Below are 12,582 nucleotides of genomic sequence, written 5' to 3' on the forward strand. Positions count from 1 at the left end.
CCAGAGCCGAGATTGTTTAAACCCTCGCAGGCTGCAGGCCCAGACGGCATTCCAGCCGCGTCCTCAGAGCATGCGTGAGACCAGCTGGCTGGTGTGTTTACGGACATATTCAATCAATCCTTATCCCAGTCTGCTGTTCCACATGCTTCAAGAGGGCCACCATTGTTCCTGTTCCCAAGAAAGCTAAGGTAACTGAGCTAAACGACTACCGCCCGTAGCACTCACTTCCGTCATCATGAAGTGCTTTGAGAGACTAGTCAAGGACCATATCACCTCCACCCTACCGGACACCTAGACCCACTCCAATTTGCTTACCGACCCAATAGGTCCACAGACGACGCAATCGCAACCACACTGCACACTGCCCTAACCCATCTGGACAAGAGGAATACCTATGTGGAGAATGCTGTTCATCGACTACAGCTCAGCATTTAACACCATAGTACCCTCCAAACTCGTCATCAAGCTCGAGACCTGGGTCTCGACCCCGCCCTGTGCAACTGGGTCCTGGACTTCCTGACGGGCGCCCCCAGGTGGTGAGGTAGGTAACAACATCTCCACCCGCCTGATCCTCAACACTGGGGCCCACAAGGGTGCGTTCTGAGCCTCTCCTGTACTCCCTGTTCACCACGACTGCGTGGCCATGCACGCCTCCAACTCAATCATCAAGTTTGGCGGATGACACTATATAGTGGTAGGCTTGATTACCAACAACGACGAGACGGCCTACAGGAGGAGGTGAGGGCCTCGGAGTGTGTGTCAGGAAAATAACCTCACACTCAACGTCAACAAAACAAAGGAGATGATTGTGGGACTTCAGGAAACAGCAGGAGGGAGCAACCCCTATCCACATCGACGGGACAGTAGTGGAGAAGGTGGAAAGTTTTAAGTTCCTCGGTGTACACATCACGGACAAACTGAATTGGTCCACCCACCACAGACAGCGTTGTGAAGAAGGCGCAGCAGCGCCTCTTCAACCTCAGGAGGCTGAAGAAATTCGGCTTGTCACCAAAAGCACTCACAAACTTCTACAGATGCACAATCGAGAGCATCCTGTCGGCTGTACCACCGCTGGTACGGCAACTGCTCCGCCCACAACCGTAAGGCTCTCCAGAGGGTAGTGAGGTCTGCACAACGCATCACGCGGGCAAACTACCTGCCCTCCAGGACACCTACACAACCCGATGTCACAGGAAGGCCATAAAGATCATCAAGGACAACAACCACCCGAGCCACTGCCTGTTCACCCGCTATCATCCAGAAGGCGAGGTCAGTACAGGTGCATCAAAGCAGGGACGCGAGAGACTGAAAAACAGCTTCTATCTCAAGGCCATCAGACTGTTAAACAGCCACCACTAACATTTAGCGGCCCTGCCAACATACTGACTCAACTCCAGCCACTTTAATAATGGGAATTGATGGAAATTATGTAAAAATTTACCACTGGCCACTTTTAAAACAATGCCCATTAATTTAATGTTTACATACGCCTACATTACTCATCTCATATGTTATGTGTATATACTGTACTCTTTATCATCTACTGCATCTTGCCATCTTTATGTAATACATGTATCACTAGCCACTTTAAACTATGCCACTGTATGTTTACATACCCTACATTACTCATCTCATATGTATATACTGTACTCTATACCATCTTACTGCATCTTGCCTATGCCGTTCTGTACCATCACTCATTCATATATCTTTATGTAATGATTTCTTTTATCTTTACACTGTGTGTGTATAAGGTAGTGAGTTGTGGGAAATGTTAGGTTAGATTACTTGTTTGTCGGAACTAGAAGCACAAGCATTTCGCTACACTCGCATTAACATCTGCTAACCATGTGTATGTGACAAATAACATTTGATTTGATTTAAACAAAGATGTGATTCCGATTATGTTGGATTAGATCAGTGCTTCAAACTTTTTACAGTCCCGTACTCCTTCAAAACATTCAACCTCCAGCTGCGTACCCTCTTTAGGACCAGGGTCAGCGCACTCTCAAATGTATTTTTTTGCCATCATTGTAAGCCTGCCACACACACACTTTATACGATACATTTATTAAATATAAGAATGAGTAGGAGTTTGTCACAACCCAGCTCATGGGAAGTGACAAAGAACTCTTATAGAACCAGGGCACAAATAATAATCAATAATTACATATAAAACTTTATTTGTTCAAAAATGGTGAATAACTCACCATAGGTTAATGAGAAGGGTGTGCTTGAAAGGATGCCCATAACTCTGCAATGTTGGGTTGTATTGGACAGTCTCAGTCTTAAATCATTTTTCACACACAGTCTGTGCCTGTATTTAGTTGTCATGCTAGTGAGGGCCGAGAATCCACTCTCACATAGGTACGTGGTTGCAGAGGGCATCATGTCTTAACAGCGAGATTTGCCAAGGCAGGATACTCTGAGCGYAGCCCAATCCAGAAATCTGGCAGTGGCTTCTGATTCAATTCAATTTTCACAGAACCGTTTGCAATTTCGATGAGGCTCTCCTGTTCAGATATCGGCAAGTGGACTGGAGGCAGGGCATGGAGGAAGGTCCTTGTTAATGCAGACAGAGAAGAGCTCCAACTTCTTAATCATAGCCTCAATTTTGTCCAGCACATTAAATATAGTTGCATAGTCCTTGTAATCCTAGATTCAGATCATTCAGGCAAGAAAAAACATCACCCAGATAGGCCAGTCGTGTGAGAAACTCATCATGCAAGCGGTCAGACAAGTGAAAATTATGGTCAGTAAAGAACTTTAAGCTTGTCTCTCAATTCAAAAAAACGTGTCAATACTTTGCCCCTTGATAACCAGCATGTTGTAAAAGCATTACATGGTCGTTGCCCATATAATTGCATAGTGCAGAAAATACACGAGAGTTCAGGGGCCTTGCTTTAACAAAAGTTAACCATTTTCACTGTAGTGTCCAAAACGTCTTTCAAGCGGTCAGGCATTCCCTTGGCAGCAAGAGCCTCTTGTGGATGCTGCAGTGTACCCAAGTGGCGTCGGGAGCAACTGCTTGCACGCGCATTACCACTCCACTATGTCTCCCTGTCATGGCTTTTGCGCCATCAGTACAGATACCAACACATCTTGACCACCAAAGTCCATTTGATGTTACAAAGCTGTCCAGTACTTTAAAAATATCCTCTCCTGTTGTCCTGGATTCCATAAGAGGATGTCTTCCTCAATTGACCCCCCATAAACGTAACGGACATATACCAGGCCCGCCAAGTCTGTTGACTCATCCAGCTGTAACGCATAGAATTCACTGGCTTGTATGCGAAGCAGTAATTGTTTCAAAACATCTCCTGCTATGTCACTGATGCATCGTGATACAGTGTTTGATGAAGTCATTGTCTATAGTTTTTTGGGCCTTTTCCCCCAGCATTGTCCCAGCCATATCCGAGGCAGCAGGAATAATTAAGTCCTCCACAATAGTATGGGGCTTGCCTGTCCCAGCCACTCGGTAGCTCACCATATAAGACGCTTCTAGCCCCTTCTTATTAATGGTATCTGTTGCTTTTATACGTCTTACTACTCAAAAGACGTCTTAATTCCCGCTCAAAGAAATCCAGCGGCTTATTTTTCAAATTGGCAGGTTTTGTTTCTAAATGTCTGCGCAAGAGTGAATGTTTCATCGAGTTGTGAGATAGTACTTTTGCACATATAAACGTACTGTGGCTGAGGAAAGGCACGACTCCCAATATAAGTGAACCCCAAATCAATGTAGTTCTCCTATTTGCGCCTCTTTGATGGTCCAACGTCCCTGTCTGTTGTTCTGTGCTTTCCCAGGTAAGTAAGCAGTAACTCTTCGGCTGCATCATATTCACAACTGTCAGTGTCCATGCTAGCTGGGCTAACAACAAATGCAGAATTACTGATGCTAGCATTGGATGTGCTCGTGGAAGCAGAATAATTTGTGTCGTCGACAGGTGCAGGTATAGTATTGCTGGTAGTTGATAAGTCATTGAAAATGGATGTCCCTTTTTAAATGAATAAACTGGAATTTCAGTTTACTTTTTGAATTGGAATTGACCCCAAACCTGTGTTAGATACACTGGCTTGCGAAAGTATTTACCACCCTTGGCATTTTTCCTATTTTGTTGCCTTACAACCTGGAATTAAAATAGTTTTTGGGGGTTTGAATCACTTGATTTTCACAACCTGCCTACCACTTTGAAGATGCAAAATATTTTTTTCATTATGGAACAAACATGAAATTAGATAGTGTGCAAAACTATTCACCCCCCCCAAAGTCAATACTTTGTAGAGCCACCTTTTGCAGCAATTAAAGCTGCAAGTCTCTTGGGGTGTCTATAAGCTTGGCACATCTAGCCACTGGGGTTTTTGCCCATTCTTCAAGGCAAAACTGCTCCTGCTATTTCAAGTTGGATGGGTTCTGCTGGTGTACAGCAATCTTTAAGTCGAGACTGGAACCGTCCCAGTCTCAAATCTCTGGAAGACTGGAACAGGTTTCCCTCAAGAATTTCCCTGTATTTAGCACCATCCATCATTCCTTCAATTCTGACCAGTTTCCCAGTCCCTGCCGATGAAAAACATCCCCACAGCATGTGATGGGATGGTGRTCTTGGGGTGATGAGAGGTGTTGGGTTTGCGCCCGACTTAGCGTTTTTCTTGATGGCCAAAAAGCTAAATGTTGGTCTCATCTGACCAGAGTACCTTCTTCCATATGTTTGGGGAGTCTCCCACATGCCTTTTGGTGAAGACCAAACGTGTTTGATTTTTTTCTTCTTTAAGGAATGGCTTTTTTCTGGACACTCTTCTGTAAAGCCCAGCTCTGTGGAGTGTACGGCTTAAAGTGGTCCTATGGACAGATATTCCAATCTCCGCTGTGGAGCTTTGCAGCTCCTTCAGGGTTATCTTTGGTTTCTTTGTTGCCTCTCTGATTAATGCCCACTTTGCCTGGCCCGTGAGTTTTGGTGGGCCGCCGTCTCTTGGCAGGTTTGTTGTGGTGCCATATTCTTTACATTTTTTAATAATGGATTTAATGGTGCTCCATGGGATGTTCAAAGTTTCTGATAAAAAAATGTATAACCCAACCCTGATCTGCATTTCTCCACAACTTTGTCCCTGACCTGTTTGGAGAGCTCCTTGGTCTTCGTGGTGCCGCTTGCTTGGTGGTGCCCCTTGCTTAGTGGTGTTGCAGACTCTGGGGCCATTCAGAACAGATGTATATACAGTTGAAGTCGGAGGTTAACATACACTTAGGTTGGAGTCATTAAAACTCCTTTCTCAACCACTCCACAAATGTCTTGTTAACAAACTATAGTTTTGGCAAGTCGGTTAGGACATCTACTTTGTGCATGACAAATCATATTTCCATCAATTGTTTACAGACAGATTATTTCACTGTATCACAATTCCAGTGGGTCAGAAGTTTACATACACTAAGTTGACTGTGCCTTTAAACAGCTTGGAAAATTCCAGAAAATTCATATCATGGCTTTAAAAGCTTCTGTAGGCTAATTGACATCATTTGAGTCAATAAGAGGTTTACCTGTGGATTGTATTTCAAGGCCTATTACCTTCAAACTCAGTGCCTCGTTGCTTGACATCATGGGAAAATCAAAAGAAATCAGCCAAGACCTCAGAAAAAAGATTGAAGACCTCCACAAGTCTGGTTCATCCTTGGGAGCAATTTCCAAATGCCTGAAGGTACCACGTTTCATCTGTACAAACAATAGTAGCACAGTATAAACACCATGGGACCACGCAGCGTCATCCGCTCAGGAAGGAGACACGTTCTGTCTCCTAGAGATGAACATACTTTGGTGCGAAAAGTGCAAATCAATCCCAGAACAACAGCAAAGGACCTCTGTGAAGATGCTGGAGTAAACAGGTACAAAAGTATCTATCACCACAGTAAAACGAGTCCTATATAGACATAACCTGAAAGGCTGCTCAAGCAAGGAAGAAGACACTGCTCCAAAACAGACATAAAAAAAAGCCAGATTACGGTTTGCAACTGCACATGGGAACAAAGATTGTACTTTTTGGAGAAATGTCGTCTGGTCTGATGAAACAAAAATAGAACTGTTTGGCCATAATGGACCATTGTTATGTTTGGAGGAAAAAGGGGGAGGCTTGCAAGCCGAAGAACACCATCCCAACCATGAAGCACGGTGGTGGCAGCATCATGTGTGGGGGTGCTTTGCTGCAGGAGGGGCTGGTGCACTCACAAAATAGATTGCATCATGAGGTAGGAAAATTATGTGGATATATTGAAGCAAATCTCTCAAGACATCAGTCAGGAAGTTAAGCTTGGCGCAAATGGGTTTCCAAATGGACATATGACCCTAAGCATACTTCCAAATGGCTTAAGGACAACAAAGTCAAGGTATTGGAGTGGCCATCAAAGACCTGACCTCAATCCTATAGAAAATGTGAGGGCAGAACTGAAAAAGCGTGTGCAGAACTGAAAAAGCATGTGCGAGCAAGGAGGCCTACAAACGGACTCGGTTACACCAGCTCTGTCAGGAGGAATGGGCCAAAATTCACCGCCAACTATTGTGGGAAGCTTGTGGAAGGCTACCCGAAACGTTGAACCCAAGTAAAACAATTTAAAGGCAATGTACAAAACAGTAATTGAGTGTATGTAAACTTTGACCCACTGGGAATGTGATAAAAACATTCTCTCTACTATTATTCTGACATATAAAATGAAGTGGTGATCCTAACTGACCTAAGACAGGGACTTTTTACTAGGATTAAATGTCAGGAATTGTGAAAAACGGAGTTTAATATTTGGCTAAGGTGTATGTAAACTTCCAACTTAAACTGTATACTGACATCATGTGACAGATCATGTGACACTTAGATTGCACACATGTAGATTTTATTTAACTAATTATGTGACCTCTGAAGGTAATTGGTTGCACAGAATATTATTAGGGACTTCATAGCAAAGGGGGTGAATCAATTCCCCAATTCGTAAACACGGGTACCCTCATAGATATCATCCTAACAAACTTGCCCTCCAAATAACACCTCTGCTTGTTTCAACCAAGATCTCAGCGATCACTGCCTCATTGCCTGCATCCGTAATGGGTTCAGGCGGTGAAACGACCTCCTCACTCATCACTGTCAAAAACGCGTTCCCTGAAACACTTCAGCGGCAGCTGGCCATGTTTCTAATCGACCTGGCGTTGGGGTATCCTGGAAGGATATTGATCTCATCCCGTCAGTAGAGGATGCCTGGTCATTTTTTAAAATGCCTTCCTCACCATCTTGAATAAGCATGCCCCATTCAAGAAATTTAGAACAGGAACAGATATAGCCCTTTGGTTCTCTCTGACCTGACTGCCCTTAAACCAACAGAAAAAACATCCTATGGCGTTCTCTGCATTAGCATCGAACAGCCCCGTGATATGCAACCTTTCAGGGAAGCCAGAAACCAATATACACAGGCAGTTAGAACAGCCAAGGCTAGCTTTTTCAAGGAGAAATTTGCTTCCTGCAACACAAATTCAAAAAAGTTCTGGGAACGGTAAAGTCCATGGAGAAATTAAGAACACCTCCTCCCAGCTTCCAACCGCTCTGAAGATAGGAACACTGTCACCACCGCAAATCCACTATAATTGAGAATTTTCAATAAGCATTTTTCTACGGCTGGCCATGCTTTCACCTGGCTACCCCTACCCGGACAAACAGCACTGCTCCCTCTGCTACTCGCCCAAGCCTTCCCCATTTCTCTTTCTCCCAAATACAGTCAGCTGATGTTCTAATGAGCTGCAAAATCTGGACCCTTACAAATCAGCCGGGCTAGATAATCTGGACCCTTTCTTTCTAAAACTATCTGCTGAAATTGTTGCCACCCCTAATTACTAGCCTCTTCAACCTCTCTTTCGTGTCGTCGGAGATCCCCAAAGATTTGGAAAGCAGCTGGCGGTTATCCCCCTTTTTCAAAGGGGGGAGACACCCTTGACCCTAACTGCTACAGACCTATATATATCCTACCCTGCCTTCTTCTAAGGTCTTCGAAAAGCCAAGTCAAGCAAAACAGATTACCGACCATTTCGAATCCACCACCACACCTTCTCCGCAATGCAATCTGGTTTCAGAGCTGGTCATGGGTGCACCTCAGCCACGCTCAAGGTCATAAACGATATCGTAACCGCCATCGATAAGGAAACAATACTGTGCAGCCGTATTCATTGACCTGGCCAAGGCCTTTGACTCTGTCAATCACCACATCCTCATTGGCAGACTCGACAGCCTTGGTTTCTCTAATGATTGCCTCGCTGGTTCACCAAACTACTTCTCTGATCGAGTTCAGTGTGTCAAATCGGAGGGTTCGTTGTCGCGGCCTCTGGAAGTCTCTATGGGGGTGCCACAGGGTTCAATTCTTGGACCGACTCTCTTCTCTGTTTACATAATGATGTCGCTCTTGCTGCTGGTGATTTTCTGATCCACCTCTACGCAGACGACACTATTCTGTTATACTTCTGGCCCTTCTTTTGACACTGTGTTAACAACCCTCCAGGCGAGCTTCAATGCCATACATCTCCTTCCGTGGCCTCCAACTGCTCTTAAATACAAGTAAAACCAAATGCATGCTCTTCAACCGATCGCTGCCTGCTCCTGCCGCCTGTCCAACATCACTACTTTGGATGGCTCTGACTTAGAATATGTGGACACCTACAAAATACCTAGGTGTCTGGTTAGACTGTAAACTCTCCTTCCAGACTCACATCAAACATTCCAATCCAAAGTCAAATCTAGAATTGGCTTCCTATTCCGCAACAAAGCATCTTTACTCATGCTGCCAAACATACCCTTGTAAAACTGACCATCCTACCAATCCTCGACTTCGGTGATGTCATTTACAAAATAGCCTCCAAAACCCTACTCAATAAATTGGATGCAGTCTATCACAGTGCCATCCGTTTTGTCACCAAAGCCCCATAACTACCCACCACTGCGACCTGTACACTCTCGTTGGCTGGCCCTCGCTTCATACTCGTCGCCAAACCCACTGGTTCCAGGTCATCTACAAGACCCTGCTAGGTAAAGTCCCCCCTTATCTCAGCTCGCTGGTCACCATAGCAGCACCTACCTGTAGCACGCGCTCCAGCAGGTATATTCTCTAGTCACCCCCAAAACCAATTCTTCCTTGGACGCCCTTCCTTCCAGTTCTCTGCTGCCAATGACTGGAACGAACTACAAAAATCTCTGAAACTGGAAACACCTATCTCCCCTAGCTTTAAGCACCAGCTGTCAGAGCAGCTCATAGATTACTGCACCTGTACATAACCCATCTACAATTTAGCACAAACAATACCTCTTTACCTACTGTATTTTATTTATTAATTTATTTTGCTCCTTTGCACCCCATTATTTCTGTCTCTACTTTGCACTTTCTTCCACTGCAAACCAACCATTCCATTCCATTGTTTTTTTTAGTTTTATTTTACTTGCTGTGTTGTACTCACTTCGCCTCCATGGCCTTTTATATTTTTATTTATTTTATACATATATTTTTTGCCTTCACCTCCCTTATCTCACCTCACTTGCTCACATTGTATATAGACTTTTTTTTTTTTTTTTTTCACTGTATTATTGACTATATGTTTGTTTTACTCCATGTGTAACTATGTGTTGTTGTATGTGTCGAACTGCTTTGCTTTATCTTGGCCAGGTCGCAATTGTAAAATGGAACGTGTTCTCAATTTGCCTACCTGGTTAAATAAAGGTTAAATAAAATTAAAATAAAAACATATGCACACACCACTTTTCCGTTTCTATTTTTTAGAATTTTTTGAAACAAGTAATTTTTTTCATTTCACTTCACCAATTTTTACTATTTGGTTTATGTCCATTACATGAAATCCAAATAAAAATCTATTTGAATTACAGGTTGTAATGCAACAAAATAGGAAAAAATACTTTTGCAAGGCACAGTATAAGTGCTTGCCTTTACCTCTGTCCATGACATCAAGCGCTCCTTCAGAGAGTTATTCACCTCCGGATACCACAGGAAGTCCTAACAACAAAACAGGAAACAATCGATCTTATCGGGACAATACCCAAAATAAACATGCTGTTTGCCTTGAAAGAAGAAAAAAAATAATTGGGAGGTGAATCTACATCGTCAAATTAAAAAAAGGAATTGTTGGGCTTTGACATTGTTATTGTTGACTGAGACAGAGGAGATGTGGAGAGAGAGATACACAAATAGCTCACCACATTGACTGAAGAGCTCCTATCTTCAAAGGGAATGTTCTCGTGCTGGTGGACAGACATCACAACAGGGGATAAAACAGTCACTGTCCCTCTATTTCTCTACTCAAGATTAGAGCATTGACTGAGTGCAGCAACTACCCATCTTATTTTAGGAATACCATGGCTAAAAATCATATATATATATATATATATATATATATATACACACACATTTACATTTGAGCAATTCAGCATACGCTCTTATCCAGAACAACCTCCAGGAGTAATTAGAGTTACACACTTAAGAGGTGAATCCTAACTTAACTGACTTTTGAATAATTCTGCATTGATGTCAATGGGAGCTTTGAGAGTCACTTAAGGGCAGAGATCTCAAGTTAAGATTCAGCCATGAGATCAGAGATTCATGTTTGTGTGTGCTTTATGCCAGGGGGATTTAGCTTACCTTTCTTCCATTCTCTCTTTGTGTAGGATCGATTATTTGTATGTATGAATAGAATAGCTGCCGTATTCTGGAATCGCCAATGAAGGCCACCCTTTTCTCAGCAAGGCAAGTCTTTGCTTCACTGTGGGAAAAAACAACAACTAATGACTCACTTGCACATAGTAACAACAACTGACAAACAATTTGATAATTGTGTAGTTGTGGGCTTGGTTAAAATGCTATCAAAAGTATGTAACACATTTTACACACACACCACACATACATACATTCCCCCCATTGGTGTGACTCACATGCTTTTATATTTGTGCATCATACAGCCATAGGGCTGCCATACGTTTTCTCCTAAGAACCGACCACTGGACAGCAACCACTCACATGTATCTCCGCCTGAGGGGAAGACAGAGAGAACATTCCAGTAAGCCATAACAACAAAAGAAAACACACAATGAAACCTGCTGCCTCTACACGGTTTTCAACACTACAAATGCAGCAGTGTGCGCAATGCAAGGTTCAGCCAAGACACCATTGCAGCCTGCAGTACAAATTAAGCCATCAACATTTTCCAGGAAAAAGCACACATATCTCATGGCGTTCACTTGTGTTCTAATTGAATAGAACCATCTGGCAATTAATCAATGCAAACGAGCAAAAGATGTGGGGTGACAAGAGAAGGCGTCAAGAGCAGCCAATGTCAACACCAGCCAGACAACAGCAGCAGCTGTTCTCAGTGTACACACAGAGAGCCCACTGTGTCCTATGCCTTCCATAAACAAAGATCACTGTATGCAAGCCATCATCCGGGAGGCGAACGCTTGCCTGCCAGATACAAACAATAATTTATAAATGGCCAGCTAGGCTCCTGCCTCCTCTGTGGCTGTATGTGCATACTTGCCAATCATAAGACATGCATTAGATTCCACAGTTAGCCACAGACAGCTATGGCTTTATTATCCCCACTATCAAATCAACAGTAATGTCACATTTGAGCTTCCCGTAAAAATAAAAAATAAATTACGCTCTATAGTAACTAGCAAGCGTTAGCTAGTTATTACTTCGCGCGTGCGCAGTATGTTACGTACGTTAACTTTTAAAGAGCACATTAGCTAACGTTAACTGACCAGTTAACTAACGTTTGCTTAGGTTGATGGTAGATAATAGACAGATTAACTAACAAGTTAGTTGCAATCAGCTAATACAGTAGGCTAGTTTGCCAGTAAGAGCGTAGCGTTACTAGTTAGCTACTACAATGATGTAATTAAACATGGGTTAACTCGCGACGATGCCACTAGGATACTTTACATATTGTGCTTGACTGTCTCTTGGTTGAATGCATCACAGCTATGCACCAAATATGTTATATCATTGTTCTATCTGTGCTAAAACGATGTAGCTAACGTTAGTTAGCTAATTCAGGCTCCTGCRAGTGTATTCATGCATCCTTGCAATTGCTTAGCTGTAGCTAAGTCCTTGCGGTTTTATTATTATGTTTTCTCAATTTGCAAATACCATATTGTTGTAACTAGTAAGATTGTGTTAGCAAACGCCCTAACAGCGAGCAAAAAGGGCCAAAGAGGGAAGCTATCCTTGGCTAGCTACAAGTTCCCCGAACACAGTTGAGTCAAGTGTCTGTTAGCTAACGTAACGTTACCTGGCTATCTAACAAACATATTTAAGCCAGTCGCTTACCTCCATAATACCGAGCAACTGTGTGAAACACGGTGAGTAGAATGACGGCAGCGAGAGATAATAATTTAGCATTTTTTATGCAAAAATACTGATTTATTTCCCGTTTGCCTAGGCTATAGGCCAGGACCGCCATCTTGGCTCCTCCATGACAACAAGTAGACAAATAGGATACAGCGGGGTGGTCGGGGGCTGAGTACACCCGCGCGTCCACGCATCCGCTGTCTGGCACTGTTGTGTGG

At 43.3% G+C, this 12,582-nt stretch overlaps 1 protein-coding gene across 2 annotated transcripts in view; it reads right to left on the reverse strand.

Moving 5' to 3' along the window:
- The window catches only part of casd1 (CAS1 domain containing 1), a 38,166-nt gene extending 25,584 nt beyond the window's left edge, over positions 1–12,582 (reverse strand). The window contains exons 1-5 of one of the 2 annotated variants that reach the window (XM_024135588.1): positions 12,344–12,582; positions 10,948–11,044; positions 10,658–10,778; positions 10,216–10,260; positions 9,953–10,015 (exon numbers count right to left, since the gene is read on the reverse strand). In XM_024135588.1, coding sequence (XP_023991356.1) covers positions 9,953–10,015; positions 10,216–10,260; positions 10,658–10,778; positions 10,948–11,044; positions 12,344–12,476 — 459 coding nt within the window. In that variant the 5' untranslated portion in view covers positions 12,477–12,582. Of the gene's footprint in view, positions 1–5,108; positions 5,183–9,952; positions 10,016–10,215; positions 10,261–10,657; positions 10,779–10,947; positions 11,045–12,343 lie in introns of those variants that run through there. The other variant, XM_070438157.1, reaches the window with a different exon arrangement.

This window comes from Salvelinus sp. IW2-2015, unplaced genomic scaffold (genome assembly GCF_002910315.2).
Source record: "Salvelinus sp. IW2-2015 unplaced genomic scaffold, ASM291031v2 Un_scaffold515, whole genome shotgun sequence".
Classification (NCBI taxonomy): Eukaryota; Metazoa; Chordata; class Actinopteri; order Salmoniformes; family Salmonidae; genus Salvelinus; species Salvelinus sp. IW2-2015.